This window comes from Callorhinchus milii, unplaced genomic scaffold (genome assembly GCF_018977255.1).
Source record: "Callorhinchus milii isolate IMCB2004 unplaced genomic scaffold, IMCB_Cmil_1.0 Scaffold1, whole genome shotgun sequence".
In the NCBI taxonomy this organism is placed as follows: Eukaryota; Metazoa; Chordata; class Chondrichthyes; order Chimaeriformes; family Callorhinchidae; genus Callorhinchus; species Callorhinchus milii.
This window is the reverse complement of record NW_024704742.1, coordinates 102,971,924-102,987,928: the sequence shown is the minus strand read 5'-3', so window position 1 is coordinate 102,987,928 and position 16,005 is coordinate 102,971,924. Positions and strand designations below refer to the sequence as shown.

The 16,005-nt window shown below is 40.1% G+C and overlaps 1 protein-coding gene across 1 annotated transcript; it reads right to left on the bottom strand.

Moving 5' to 3' along the window:
• Positions 1-1,414: 1,414 nt before the first annotated feature.
• Positions 1,415-9,514, bottom strand: tmed7 (transmembrane p24 trafficking protein 7). The gene is made up of 3 exons (XM_007897378.2): positions 9,067-9,514; positions 4,665-4,910; positions 1,415-3,552 (listed from the first exon to the last, which is right to left on the bottom strand). The coding sequence occupies exons 1-3, from the start codon at positions 9,217-9,219 to the stop codon at positions 3,316-3,318; spliced, it is 636 nt and encodes a 211-aa protein (XP_007895569.1). The 5' UTR covers positions 9,220-9,514; the 3' UTR covers positions 1,415-3,315.
• Positions 9,515-16,005: the final 6,491 nt, after the last annotated feature.

Here is a 16,005-nt window from a genome sequence, read left to right as displayed (position 1 = left end):
TCATGGCTTGGATGTGGGGGAGAAAGGACAGTTGAGGGTCAAACGAGACACCTAGGTTCCTGACTGGCTTGGTGAGTTGAAGTGTGCAACCATGGAGGTTGATATTGCCAGAGCCTGAGGTGCAGAGGTGCTGGCGCGAGCCAATCCGTTCAATTCAAGCCTCTATCCTTCACATTTCCGTCTACTTCCCATTTGAAACCAACAATTAACTCTGCCTCTACCACTTTACTCGATAGGCTATTCCAACAACTGAGTAAAAAAAATCTAAGCTCTTCTTTTGCTCTTGTTGTGACTATCTTATACTTAACTGTACTGTTCTTTCTGCCCCACATCTGCTCCATGTCCCACTCTGCCTTCCCCACCTCCGCAACATCACCAAGCTCCACCACTGTCTCACACCACAGGTCGCCGAAACTCTCATTCATGCTTTCATTACACTGAGGCTTGACTATGCAAACTCATTGCTTGTCGGCCTCCCCAATTCCTCCCTCCACAGGCTGCAGATCATCCAGAACTCTGCAGCCCGTGTCCTCTCCCACACCAAATTCCGTGACCCCATCTCCCCCAACTCCATTGGCTCCCTATCCTTCAGAGGATCCAGTTCAAGATCCTGGTCCTCACTTACATACACCAAAACAACAACAACCAAGCCCTAAGCAGCCTACTTCTAATCTTTGGCTTGCATTTCTTGATTGAATTACAGGAGGAGTGCAAATGCCAGGTCTGGATGACATAACGCCTGATTTTCTCTCTTTAAAAGAAGCATTTGGACACTACCTGTAAACCCTGGGCAACTACAAAATGCACAAAATCTGTATATCCTACAATATAATTATTTCTTTATAGGCAGCATTGCTAGTACAATTGTATTAAAAGTGTTGATACTTATGTTAAAAGGAACCACAACATACAATAAAAGCAGCATATGGATCAATGTAATATACAGTATTTGAACTCGAGTCCAAGAAGCCAACCACAACAATGTTGAGAATTTAATATAAAGTCTAAATACTGTAGTTTGTGTAAACCAGATTATTAAAGCAACATTAAAATTAGTGTGACAGATGATAACCTCATGAACAACCTGGTTTTGAAATCACCCAATTTATAAATTTTGTGCAAATCTGCATCATTCAGCCTCAATTAAAATGTATGAAGTAGGTTGTCATCTAGAATTAACAATTCTACCCAAAAGGGTAACAATCGCAAATACCAAAGTAGCAAGACAGAAATTATATTTTCTAAAGAAAATGCCCAGAAGAAAAATCAACCCTTTCCCTAAACATACAATTTTAAAAAAAGACAATTCTTACTTTCATATACACATTTATTTAAATGTTTTATTATAAACCCAATCACAAAATGGTGTTCCTACATTTATTTAAGACTTCAAAATTCAAGACAGGCACACAACTTTTATCATTTTTTTTTATTGTCCAATTTCCACAGGGTCTGCATCAATTCTTACATCTGATAATCTTTACCAAATCAGATTCACATTTTGATGCCTAAAATTGAGGGTCTGATTTGGAGGAACTGTAAATGAATAGTGAGTAGGACCCACATGCACGGTGATCAAAGCTACAAAACACAATATAAACAATGTTTAGCAACACAATGCCTTGCAGTTCAATAGATTTATGCTCTTTTTTAAAAAATCAAATCCTGCCTTTCACTCATACAAAATAAAGTTAAGCACCCATTGCTTAGAAATTTACAGTGCATTAACATGTTCAAATAAAATCAGAAAATGAAAGTTATAACTATTCTCATCCCGAGGACATTTTAAACAATGACTGTAATATTCTGTTAGAAGTACTTATCTTTGGCAGAAGATACACTGCCATAATCCATTTAATAGTTCTGAAGACACTCACTCTGCCCAACTTATGCCATACGACAGATCTCCAAAGGCAAACAAACTATTCAAACTGCCATGGGTACACAAATGTAAGTGCAAGGCCAAACCTTTATGGTTGTTTCCAAGTTTGATCACATTAAGGAATAGGGAAGAGGAAAAAAAATGAAGCCAATAGCTGGGTCATTTCATCAGTTTACACAGTCTTTAGTACATTTCTACAAGAAAACAAGAGTTCAAAGACAAGTTAGTATTCTCCAATTCAATGAGAATTTATCAATGATAGAAGTATAGCAAAATGTTACGTTTGTGAAAAAACATTAATACATTTGTTAATGTTTAACAGTCAATATATAAAGCATCGTTTTGAGGTTTTTAATTTTACCTGTAGCACAACTTCTCATAAAGATTTGACCTTAAATAAAATCATTAACATTTTATCAGTTCACATTGTGTGAAATATGCCATGGACTGTTCACTTTTATCCTCTTATCCTAAATAAATTTACACCGTGGCATATATAGTAATAACCCCGAATCCCCCCTTCCTTTTAATCCTTAATGGTTGATTTACTCAACATTTGGCGGTTGAGAAGTACATAAACACAAGCTTTCAGAAAACTGAAGTGAAGACCAGGAAGTGTCTTGCCTTCAGAACCACATATTTCCAACTACAACCTTAAAACCTTAAGCATAGCTATGCCACTGTAGACAAAGCTGCACAATAAAACCCAGACAATTTAAAGAGCTTAAAAATAGATGAAGCATTTCCATAATGTAACAATTGTTGGTTGGAACTATATTTTGAAATACTGATCCAAAGCTATTAGACAAACTTTGTGCACATCCAGTGAAAAGGTACAAAATGGTTGTAATGTGAAGAGTTTTATGCCCAAGAGTTGCAACATTATTTTTACTGTTACATCACTTTTACTGAACAAAAACAAGATTAGTGAAAAATCGAAACACTTGCTACTTGCTATTTAAGAAAGGTCTGGATTTTAAACACCTGGATGTCCAGTAGATTACAGCTGCATAAGTCAACTAGCAATTTAAATAAATGCCTTGAAACGTCCCCTGAGAATCATATATTCACTAATATGACTGCAAAGGATGAGAGATTGCTTATTGCTGGAATCACAAATACAGCACAAATTAAATAATCAAGACCCAGCAGATCTTATTCAGTAAAATGTAATCAATTACCTAGAAATTTGTGCTGCAGTGAATGCTTAGAGCCTATGATACTGTAATCGGTTGGACATCTAGTTGCAGTGAAATTACAGTATTTCATTCTCAGAATATTTTCTCTGGTAAATAGTCCAAAATGATGAAAAAAATCAGTCAATAAGGATTTTAATCTTAACAGCCTTCCTGCACTTAATCTTCAAAACAGGCGAGTCAGAGCAGAAAAACTGTTAGGTGCTGCTTAGACCTTTTGCATCATGACTACTCTTGTTATGAACCAACACGTGTAGAAGTGGTTCTTTTGTCTGAGAAGAAGCTTCTGAGGAGAACCACCTGGCCAAGGCTCACAACCAACAAGATGAGGGCTTCTCCAATGGACCAAAAGGCAACCCTTGAATTCAGGTCCTCTGCACGACTTCGTCCTTGGGCTTCTCTTAGACGGAAATGGGTCTGATAATCAATGACAGTTTTCATGGCTTCATGCATTGTGACACAAGCTGACTCCATCTGTTTGAAAAAAAAGTGGTAAGATGTCTTGTAAATGCATTTTCTCTTCACTAGTTTTATGACTTTTTAAAACCCTTCTCTCCTGAAGGCATCGACTCCTTTTCTTCTACTTGAGTATTTTGTACAGAGTCCCCTTTCATTCAAGTGACCAATATTCATGTGTGAGCCTTGACTAAGTATTGGTAGGCTTTTCTACTGTGGGAAAACACAATTCTCTCTTGACCTGATGTCCACATTTGCACATCTATGACTGGACTACTTTGGATAGCAAATCAAAAGTGTGAATCCATTTATTTTTCCGCCTCTGTAACCCAGGGTATTGAATGCTAATTGCAGCACACCAATTAAGACATTAACTCAGGAATCAATCCTGTACCTATCCAGTTAATCTAAGTAATTTACCCACTAGGCGATCAGAGAGGCTAATACATTTTTTGTTCAATACATTTTTTTTGTGTCAACCAGGTATATGACACAAGCAGAAACCTGTCAGCTGCTTTAGAGTATCCAAACCAAGATGAGATTTCCATGCATCCCATCAACACATGGAAATCCCAGAGATAAAATGTTGTAATGGAATGCTCACTCTCTCTTAGGCATCAAAATTTACATTGTAACATAAGCTAACTCCATCTGTTGATAATAATAATCCTTGCATTTGATATAGTGCTTTTCATGAGTTCTAGATGTCTCAAAGCACTTCACAGAATATACTGTAAAGTGAATTGAATATTTGTGGGCGAAACGCAGCAGCCAATTGTGCACAGCAGTGTCCCACAAGCAGTCGTGGATTGAAGTGACCAATTTTATTATTGATTTTTTTCTTGAGAGATTATCATCAGGCATGTGGAGTAAGGAAACTCTCGGCCTGCGAGGAATCAAACCCAGGTCTCTTGTTTGCTTGAAAGTCTGATTTGACCACAGTGTTATTGAATAGCGAGTAGGTCCCACATGCATTGGTTTCACCACTCATGTAGCATAATTTAGTACAAATAAGACATTAGGATTTTCCTAAACCTCTTGTAACCTATTGAAATGTAATTTAAAAAAACTCAAATTTGAAAAGCAAATTTAAAAAAACATTATATGCGAGAACGTATGATACTTCATACCTGAGTCAGTGCTGAGACTCTGTTTTCATTGGGAAACAGAGGAGGGTCTTCGCCAACTTGGAAGTCAAAATAGACAGTCTTGTGCGTGAAGGTGGAAAACTCATTGCTGAAACAGAACTTGTAAGTTCCATTTTTTGATGCTGTGAATGTGAAGCTGTCATACTGCTTCTTCATCTCCTTATACAATACTGTGCCAACAGGATCTTCCAGGCGACAGTCCACATCATAGTGACCACCAGTAATGACCTGTCAAACACATATGGGTTTTACATTTAGATCTCTAAATTCAATTCTTATTATAATTCAACACTTGAATAGAAACATAAGAAATGTAAGCAAATTTTTATTTCTAAAAAGCAAGGACAATGCTGCTGCAACAACAACAACAATTTATATAGTGCCCTTCACCCAGAGTAGTGCCTGAGCACTGAACAATTATGCAGTCTGACGCCAAGCCGAGAAGGGAGGTGAGTGAGTATAGGCATGGTCGAAAAGGGAAGACTTCAGGTGCAATCTGAACCCAGGTAAAGAGGGAGCAAGGCAGAAGGCTTGAAGCAAAGGGTTACAGAGGTTTGGGCGCAGTTCCTGAAGCCGCAACTGCCGATGATGGAGCAGAGCGGTCGGGAGACATGCAGAAGGCCTGAGCTCATAAAGTGAAGGTAGCAGATAGATACAGCTGAAAGTACAGAATACTACAGTACTTCTCCAATGTTTAAGGGTCAAGTTCTTGCTCTCAGCAAACTGAGCTAATATCATTTTTTTAATTAAGTTAAATTGAAACAATTCTCAGCATGTACATCCTTTATAATAGTTAAGAGGGCATTGACAGTACTGGGAAGATTGCTAAAATGTATACAGATTGCTTATTCCTGGTAGTGAAGGTACTTCTTTATATTTCTACAGGATGCAGTTTATGGTTAGAGAGATACAAATAATCAATTAATTTGATATTTTACAGTATTTATATAAGTAAATGACCAATTTCGTCTGGGCAATTGTTGGCAAGAACCCAGGGAGAAATTTCCTTCTGCTGTTGAATTGTGCTATGAGATTTTAAAGTCCACCTGAACAGGCAGGTCCTTAGTTCATTCAAAGATCAGCACTTCTGACAAAGCAGTGCTCTCCAACACTGCATTGCCAACCTAGATTACTAGTCCAAACTTCCAACGTGGGACTTGAAGCCACAATTGTCTGTCTCAGAGGCGAGAGTCCTTCCAAATAAGCTGGGATGGCAGCAGGTATTGTACAGACAGAACGTTGGAGAGAATCAGAGAGGAAGACTCAGTGGAAGAGAGATAAAAAGAGTGAAGAACTAAGAGAGTGAGTCAGAGAGAACCTGGTAGAGAGAGAAGGCTGGCACACTTTTGTACTGAAGTAACAATATAATTCTTGATGAAACTTTTTATTTAGCATTGTAGTCAATTTGTATTTGCGTGCTGTCCAATTACATGCACTGGGCTGTTCATCTGTGAAGAGGCCAGTTCCAAATACCCCAGATTATCATCTGCTGCACTGATAAAAATTCTACAAATACTGCTTAGTTGTAGATGTGTGTAAAGATGCTGTCAGAATAGGTTTGGCAGTATTAAACAATTCCTAATGGCATAGCAGGAACAAGCACAATTTATATAATAATTTCAGTATAGAGGTTAAAGGGATTTCTCCCTCTAACACACAAGCATGAAAAAAGGGACAAAATGCATAATTTAGGCATAGTTTGTAAGGACACAGATACATTGGAATAAAAATAAATCACAGATATCAAAAGCAGAATCAAAAGTGGTAGCAGAGAAGTAGAGTTGGGAATCGATATACATTTGAAAGGTAATGACATGCTTGCACATGATACCATCAAGAAAATAGGAGATGGTGGCTTCTATTAGTTTGTAATTTCATATAATTTCAGTTCATTCTTGTAGTGCCAAGAATTTATACAGAGGTCTTATTCTTTACTCAAATATAACTTGAATAGAATCAATGGAATACTTAATTTTAACATTTAGGAACATAAAGACTTCTAGTTTAACCTTCATTAACTGTGTGGCAATCATTTAGATTCTTCCAGCCTCTTCCCACATTGAATGTTGTACAAAAACAACTAACCAGGACCTTCATCATAATATTGTTAAAAGGGCATATCAGGACATCTTCAGAATCACCACAATCCCTTTAGCCTCTATACTAAAATTATTATATAAATTGTGCAGTATTAGAGTACGCGCCTCGCAAGCGAGAGGACCTGGGTTCGATTCCAGGGCAAGGCAAAACGTTGGGCAAGTTTCTGAACTCCACACGCTTCTATTTATCTAACCGTAAGTGTGAACCTGGTTATTAGTTGATTGGCGGATTGCTTTTCCGGGGTAATAATCTCTTCAAAAAAATAAAAATAATAATTTGGTCACTCACTGTTTGTGGGACACTGCTGTGTGCAATTGGCTGCCGCACTTCACCCACAAAATATAGTTAATTCACTTAGTTTATTATGTGAAGCACTTTGAGGCGTCTCAAAGACATGATAAGGCGCTATAGCAAATGCGAGGATTATTATTATTATTAATAAAGGACTCCAGAGAACAACTCATAATATATACTAGTTATTCCAGATTACCTATTCCACATGGCAGTAAGAAAAAATAGCTTTCTTGATTTTACAATGAGGTAAGAAACAGACAACAATTCAGGGCTCATTAAAACTGGATAGTTGTATAAATTTGTATAAAAATAGTAGACTTTTGGGTATACTTTCAGAGCCATCATGACCTAAAAAATACCATTTCACTCAATTGTTAGGTTTGGGCTGGCAGGATTAACAGGAGCAAATTGGAAAAAACATTCTGTCCCCTTTGCTCAGCTCCAGCATTCTCCCTTGTCTCATCCGTTCTATCATCAGCAGTAGTGCTTTCAGCCACTATGCCTGAAACTGGAATTCTCTGCCTGCCTTGCCCCCTCCTTTCCAGTCTTCAGATCGCACCTCAAGACCTTCCTCTTCTCTCTCCGTGGCTCAGCTTCAAGCTCTGCTACTGTTAAGCTATTGTGTGAAGGGTGTTATATAAATGCAAGCTGTTGTTTTTGTTGGGTCTGTCCCTCAAAGTTTTGTTAATGAGTTGAGAACAAACTCATTAGCAGGACTTTGAGGGACTGGCTAGTCTGTCATTAGCAATGACTTGGAGCACTGCGGACCTGCCTGACCCAGGAACTCATGAGACTGCCGTTCGAAATTGCATTGCTAAGTACATCACCTTGGAGTCAACTGAATCGGAGAGACAACTTAATCTCCACCAAGGGGCCATAATGGTCAAGGCTCGATTTGATTTGTAATCAATGTATTCATACTTCAGGGAAAGAAACAGACTGCTCCTGAAACAACCGCCATCAAGCAGTTTGAGGTGCTCAGCTTGAAACTTGTAAATATAGCCTCAGCATAAGAAATGCCTCTCAACCAGATATAATAATAATAATCCTTGCATTTGATATAACGCTTTTCACGTCTTCTAGACGTCTCAAAGCGCTTCACAGAATATACTGTAAAGTGACGAAGTCAGACACTTTCCCCACATAATGATGTGCAAGAATGGCCTGGCATGACACATTTCCATTCGGGAGAGTGGGGAAAAAAGGAGAGAAATTTAAAGAAAAGAAATACATCAATATTTTTTAAAAACTTGAGGCAAGATACATTATATTATGTTATATTATTATATTATTATATTATATTAAAACCACTCCGTCCATGCTTTTCCCTTAAGACACATGGTAAAAAGATGATATAATTGAACATCTCCAGTTAATTTATCAATAAAACTTGCATTTGGGAGTACTTCTCAAAACGCTTCACAGGATATACTGTAAAGTGTAATGACTGTATTGTGCAAGCGAATGCAGCAGTCAGTTTGCATAGAGCAATACCCCACAAACTGCCATGAAGTGAATGACCAATTTTATTTGGGGGACTGTGACCAGGACACCAGGAGAAACTCCCCTTCTTGAATATTGCCATCAAATCTTTAGTGTCCACCTGAACAGACAGACAGGATCTTGGTTTAATATCTCATCCAAAGGACAGCACCTCCAACAATGCCCTCTCTTCCCCACACACATTCGGCTGTACCCTCTCTCCCCTCCTCAGATCAGCTGTACCCCCTCCCTCCCCACTCACAGATCAGCTGTACCCCCTCCCTCCCCCACTCACAGATCAGCTGTACCCCCTCCCTCCCCACTCACAGATCAGCTGTACCCCCTCCCTCCCCCACTCACAGATCAGCTGTACCCTCTCCCTCCCCCACTCACAGATCAGCTGTACCCTCTCGGCTCACACAGGCTGTATTCTCTCTCGCCCCCTTCCCATCAGCTGTATCCTCTCTCTCTCTCCCCCTCCCAGACAGCCTGTCCTTAAGGCCCTCACCTGGAATTCAAGCGTACACTTGGTGCCCTGCGCAATGTCCTCGTAGAAACACTGCTTGGCGTTGTCGGGCAGCTCGAAGGTGAGCTCAGAGCCGCGGACCAGCGGCAGCAAAAGCTGCGCCCACAGGAGCCGCACCAACACACTCCGCCACATGCCGGCTCTGCTTCACTCTGCGCCGCGGGCAGGGCCTTGTCACAGCGAGCCGGTGGGGCCTGTAATACGGAGCCGGTGGGACCTGCAATGCGCAGCTCGCGGGGCCTACAACGAGGGACTTGACGGGGAGTTGCGCGGCCGTTAAATTCGTTTCAGTTTGAATTTCTCGTTTGACTCGTAAAGCGGCGGCCGCGGCTCGAGACGCTCGCCCCAACCTCCCGGATGTGAAGCGGCGCAGGAACCAGACGTGGCAGCACCGCGTTACCCGGATGTTAACGTTCACCCCTCCCTCGTCCCCACCCCCTCCTCCACGGCGCGCCTGCGCACTCCGTCTGGGAGCTGCCACGTGTCACAGCGAGAGGAAGGTGACAGCTTCTCATTGTCACCGCTCCACTCACTGCGGTCACAGGCGGCGTCACTCCCCAAAACACCCCCACACACACAAACAAGTACTCCTCACCAGGGAAGGCCGATTGAGGCTAAGGTGTGGGGGGGGCGAGTGTTCGGGCTCCAGAGGTTGGGGGCAGAGTGGCTGAAGGCTCTCCCGCCAACGGTGGGGCGGGTGGGTCGGGGGGCGTGGAGCAGCCGGGAGGGAGCGGGCGGGTTGGTAGAGGGTTAGGAGGTCGCAGAGGTAGGGTGGGGCGAGGCCATGGAGGGCTTCGTACGTGAGGACCAGGATCTTGAACTGGATTTATATAGCGCCCTCCGCGCCGGGTGGTGTCTCGGAGCGCTTCACGGTAACGGATCCCGGGGCCAAGCCAGGGAGAGGGGGAGGAAGGTGACCAAAGGTGCGGTCGAAAAGAAAGGTCTTCCAACAGAGACCTGAAAATAGGAAGGGAGGGAGTTCCAGAGCCTCGGGGCAACCTTGAAGGAGGCGAAGAAAGGGCCAAGTCATAGTGGCTACGGCACCGAGTTCCAAGGGTGGGGGCAGATAAACTGAAAGCCCAACTGCCAATGGTGGGGCGAACAGGCCGGGGGTTGTGAAGCAGCCGAGTGGAGGGGAATGAGGTGGATTTGTAAGGTCTAAAGGCAGAAAAGCAGATGAGTCACTTTCACAGAGTGAGACTCTATTTTTTATTGAAACAGATGGACTATGATTTTGCACCAAAGAGTCAGTGCAGGTCCATTAAACTATATCCATTATTCCAATGAATGAATGTGTTTTAGAGCATCCAAATTAAATTAGTGAGTTCCACATATGCATGGAATTTTCCTGTTTTCTGGAATAGTGTTCTGAACCATACAGAGCAGAAAGGCACCAAATTTTGTCCAAGTGCAATGCATACGCAATTGCAATTGGCCTCAGTGTCTTCCTTCAGCCATTTGTGCCCGCTTTTGATTGTTGATTTAAATGAATGACTTTTGCAGTGTATTCTGTGAAGCGCTTTGAGACGTCTCAAAGACGTGATAAGGCGCTTTATCAAATGCAAGGATTATTTTATTATTGATCCTTGCTATGTTTGTCAAATGAAGACATAATAATTAAAATTATGAAACCGGTAGTTGAGTAGCTGACCTGTGCTCATCGTTCAGATAACCTGGACAGTTCAATCAGGATATGTGGTCAGAGATGCTAAGTGGGTCAAATCATACTTACCAACTCTATGGGTTTTCCCCGTAGACTTAGGACCATAGGTACAGGAGTAAGCAATAGAGCCCTTGAGCCTGTTCCACCATTCTATTTGATCATGGCTGATCTGTACCTCAATTCTAATTATCCACCTTACCGCCATATCCCTTGATACCCTGACCTAACAAACATCTACCCACCTCAATCTTGAAAATTTGAATGGATCCAGCATCCACAGTCTTGGGGAGAGAGTTCCAGATTTCCACTATCCTTTGTGTGAAAAAATGCTTCCTGATTTCACTCCTAAATGACTTCACTCTAATTGTATGATTATTTTACGACTATGTATTTTTAAGTCCATCTACGGGGACAGCTCACTGACAGAAACTTCAATCCAAGACTGTTTGTGGAACATTGTCCAATTGACTGCTGCGTTTCGCCAATAAAATATTCTGTGAAGCGCATTGAAACGTCTCAATGACGTGATAAGGCACTATATCAAATGCAAGGATTGTTATTGATTATTATTATATTGGGAGTTGGACCAAGATGAAACATACCAATGACTGATCTGTGTTACACATGATTATCTGATGACAAAATTTAAATTAAAAAGTTATGCTGCTAAATATCTAGTGCTTTTTAACAAATCTATGGCTTTTTTGTTGAACATCTACTGTTTTTTTTGTAAAGTTGGCAGGTATGCCCGCCAGGATCCTACCCTGTGTGAAGGGTGCTATATAAATGCAAGTTGTTGTTATTGTATGGTGAAATGAGCTTAAAATCTGATTTACTGATTAGCAACTTCCCTTTTAACGGTTCCTGATTCTGAGAACCCTGAAAGAGAAACAGAACGTTCCTTTCAATAGGAGTGATAATCATTCATTTAAATTTGAGGATATGATCCAATTTGAAGTATGTCACCTTTGCTGATAACACATCCTTATATGCTTAACATGTGTAGAAGCTGTTTGACATTATAAGTGACACTCAGATGTCCCAGATCAGTTTTCTGTTTGATGTTTGAAACAATTGTAACTTGTAAATTGGTCTGTTTTAAGAGAAAAAAATATTGCTTTTTACCTCAGTGGATTATTGGCTTCAATTGTGCCATCTAAACCTTGGGATGTTGCTATTGTCTGGAAAGAACATTGCCCATCGAGGTGGTTTATGTGGAGTTTATTGTGGAGTCCTGTAGCTCAGTGGTTAGAACACTCGCTTTGCAAGTGAGAGACCTGAGTTCAATTCCAGGCAGAGGGCGAAACCTTGGGCAAGTTTCCTTACTCCACACAGAGCCTAATAATAATCCCTCCAAAAAAACAAAAACAATAATTAAATTGGTCATTTTCAATCTACGACTGTTTGTGGGACATTGCTGTGCGCAATTGGCTGCCGCGTTCGCCCACAAATATACAGTCAATTCACTTTACAGTGTGTTCTGTGAAGCGCTTTGGGACGTCCTCCCAACGTGAAAAGCGCTATATCAAATGCAAAGATTATTATTATTATTATGTGGAATTTAAACAGGAGTTTCTCCTGGTGCTCTGGACAACAATGCCACAGTTCACATTAGATATGTGAAAAATAGACTGTCACATTTATCTGCAAAATACACACACGCTACACTTTACAATAAGTTCTGTGAAGCACTTTGGTACATCCTCCTGCCATGAAAGGTGCTGTGTCAAATGAAAGGAATAATAACCAGCCTCTTGCTTGTCCCTTGCACCCTCCGCTCTAACATTGGAGGTTGCGCATTCAGTCGCTCTAAAACACTCCCTCAATCCCTCTGTCTTGTCCCCTCTCTCCTCTTTCTCAAATCCTGCCTTAAAACTGTCCTTTTCACCTCCTCCCCCGTGTCGGCGTCAGGCTCTGGCAATGTTAAGGTCTCTGAGACGCTACTCTGCATGGAGGGCACTATGTAAGTGCAAGGTGTTGTAATATTGTTATTTAGAATTAAATCCCATAAATTATTTAGAGGCAGGAATATTTCTGCCTTATCCAAATTCACAAAAACATTTTAAATTTAGTCATGCATCCTATAACCTTTTCACCTTCTCTTTTGTTTCAGATAGTCACGGGTTGATGAGTATTCACTGCAAACATGGTTTGTGGGACAATACTAGGCAAAAAACAGCCACGCATATGACAGTAATTCTGAGTCTCTGAGATGCTTGTTTCCATGTGCTGCGTTTGAACCACAGGAATTGCTAGGTTGACCTCTTTATCACATATAATATTCCACAGATGCTCTATCACCCTATCATCACCCACAAAACACATAGATACTCCACTATGCAGTATATCCTATGAAGCTCTTTGAGATATCCACCTGATGTGAAAATGTCCTATACCAATTGCAATATTATTATCTATTGTTATCACTATTGGTAGTATTTGACTTGTACATAAAACTATATGACTCAAACTCAATGAATTCACCTAAAATAGAACGAAATCCGGTGGGTTTGAAATCTGGGAAATACACCAGGAAATATTTGTGTTTGATTCAAACGTGGAGAATTGTAAAATTAAGAATCACGCAGAATGATTCCTATAAATATGGTCCTGGAGAAATGCAAAAGCCAACCTAGTAGTCTGGCACCTTTAAAGTGACCCTTTACCGACTTTGTCTTTATTTCTGTTCGATTCTTGGCACGTTCCCATCATTTAGTCCCACCCAGATAAATTTGTGGTGTCTGAAATAAATCTCCTGTTTAATAATGTTTACACTTTACTAAAATTATTTATTTAAAAGCACAGTGTGTTACAAAACTGAAGGAAACAAGGAGTTTCTCCCAGTGTACAACAATCTCCAAATAAAATAAATCCCCCAAATTAAAATTCCCAAACAATATTGGTGATTCACTTCCTGGCTGCTTGTGCTACATCTCCAGCAGGGGTCAGACAGAGCACACAGCAGCTTCTTCTCAATCTTTTAAAATTGAATTTCCTGTGGATGGCTATATGTAATCTCTTCCTGCGTTTTCCATGCAAAGTCTGTTTCGTTTTGCTCGACCTTTCTTAAAAATCTGCAATTTAGATATCTAATATGAATTATCAAGTATAATTGTAATGATGGGATCAAATATTTAACTTAATAACAATTAGAAAATAATCTGAATACTGACATAAACTTTAAAAAATAATAATCATTGCATTTGAATAAAGCCCTTTATCACATTGTAATATCTCAAAGTCTTTCACAGAGTTTTTTGTAAAGTGCAATGACTGTATATTTATAGGTGAATTTGGGCACTGCAATGTCCCACAAATAGCTATGAGCATTTTTTTAATCTGGGGAAATGTTAGCCAGGATACTGGGAGAAACACCCTTCTCTTTTCAAAGGGTCCCATGGAATTTTTAACATTCCCACATATGAGCAGGGACTTTAGTTTAATGTCTTTACGTGCTGTGCATAATGATGATAATTAACACAATACAACTTACATTTATAGAGAACCTTGCACGTCAGGAGGACTTCTCAAAGAGCTTGACAATGCTGGCTGGACATCCGAGCTGGTTGTGGAAGCTGAAAGGGATGGGGAGGGGAAAGATAACCGAAAGTTTGGTCAGAGACATCTATCATTTGTAGTGAGAAGCCAAACATTAGAAAACATATTACAATTACAGAATAAGTAAGACAAGTAGAAAAAATCAGAGGGAATGGGAAAAAAGGAAGAATGGGGGTGTGTGAATAGGGACAGTGCAAAGTTCAGCTATGTGTTTAAATGTTTTAACTTAGTTGAAAATATTTTTTAATTGTTTATGTTAGTTGTGGAATTAATATTGCAGTATTAAAACTAGGTTGGATATTTGTCGGCCTATGGGTCGATAATAATAGTGTTTGTTTCAGAAATGTATATTATATATCATGTATTATAAGACATATTTAATCCAGTGACCCAAGGAGCCAGAGACAGGTGTTCCCAGTAGTGTACAGAGTAAATGGAGTGCTGTAGCTCAGTGGTTAGAGCATTTGTTTTGCAAGCGAGAGATCTGGGTTCGATTCCCAGCAGGGCGAAACCTTGGGTAAGTTTCCTTACTCCACACACCTGATAATAATCTCTCAAGAAAAAAAATTATAAATTGGTCACTTCAATCCATGACTGTTTTTGGGACATTGCTGTGCGCAATTAGTTGCCCCGTTTCGCTCACAAATATTGTTAATTCACTTTACAGTATATTCTGTGAAGCGCTTTGAGATGTCTCGAAGACATGAAAAGTGCTATATCAAATGCAAGAATTATTATTTATTTATTATTCTAAGCACAGATTCAAAACGCGGGCATTCATAACTGGTTGAATGTTCCCAATATTTCTATTTTTTTCCTTTCTTGTGATATCGTAATGAGACTTTGATTCTCTATGTAAATGGTGCTTGGCAGGCATTCAGAAACCTGAATCATATCTCACACATGACAAATGATCACTTGGGCCAAGTACCAGAGGGGGCCCAGCGCTTTTGGAATTATACCCAGCAGAATGAAAATGAGAGAAAACATCTTTAGGAGGCGGTGGGGTGAGGAGATTTACATATTGTGAGGAGAATTGACAAATAAAAATAATTTAGGTTCATAACTTCAGTCACCACTCTCTGAAATAGTACCAAACAATAGTTGATAGATCCTGGCATAATTGATGGGATTCCAGTGTCATTTGCTGCAAGAGTATCTACACTATCTTCAAGTACAATACTGTATTACTCAGGGTTTCACCTGTAGGAATAAAATACAATTAACCAGAATTTTCCTGCAGGCATAAAGTCACAAAAGGTTTAGATAAAGAAAGCCTTGCAGCCCTTTTGACCTTCTTTCACATTGCACAACCCACTGTCGTCCTATTGCAGTATTCACATGCTTCTTAAATAATAATAATTCTTGCATTTGTCATGTCAGGAGGACGTCTCAAAGTACTTCACTGGATTTACTATGAATTGTAATGACTTTGTATTTTGTGGGTGAATGTGGCAGCCAATGTACACCACAACAATGTCCCACAAACAGCCATTTACCCCAACACAAGAAAACCTTCTCTTTTCGAATAGTGACATGGGATCTTCAACGTTCACCTGAACAGGTATTTAGGACCTCAATTTAACATTTTCATCCAAAGAGTAGGATCTCTAAACATGCAGCACACCCAGTACTGTATTGGAGTGTAAATCTGGATTGTGTGTTTAAAGTGGGACAACATGGGTCTTGAACCCACAACT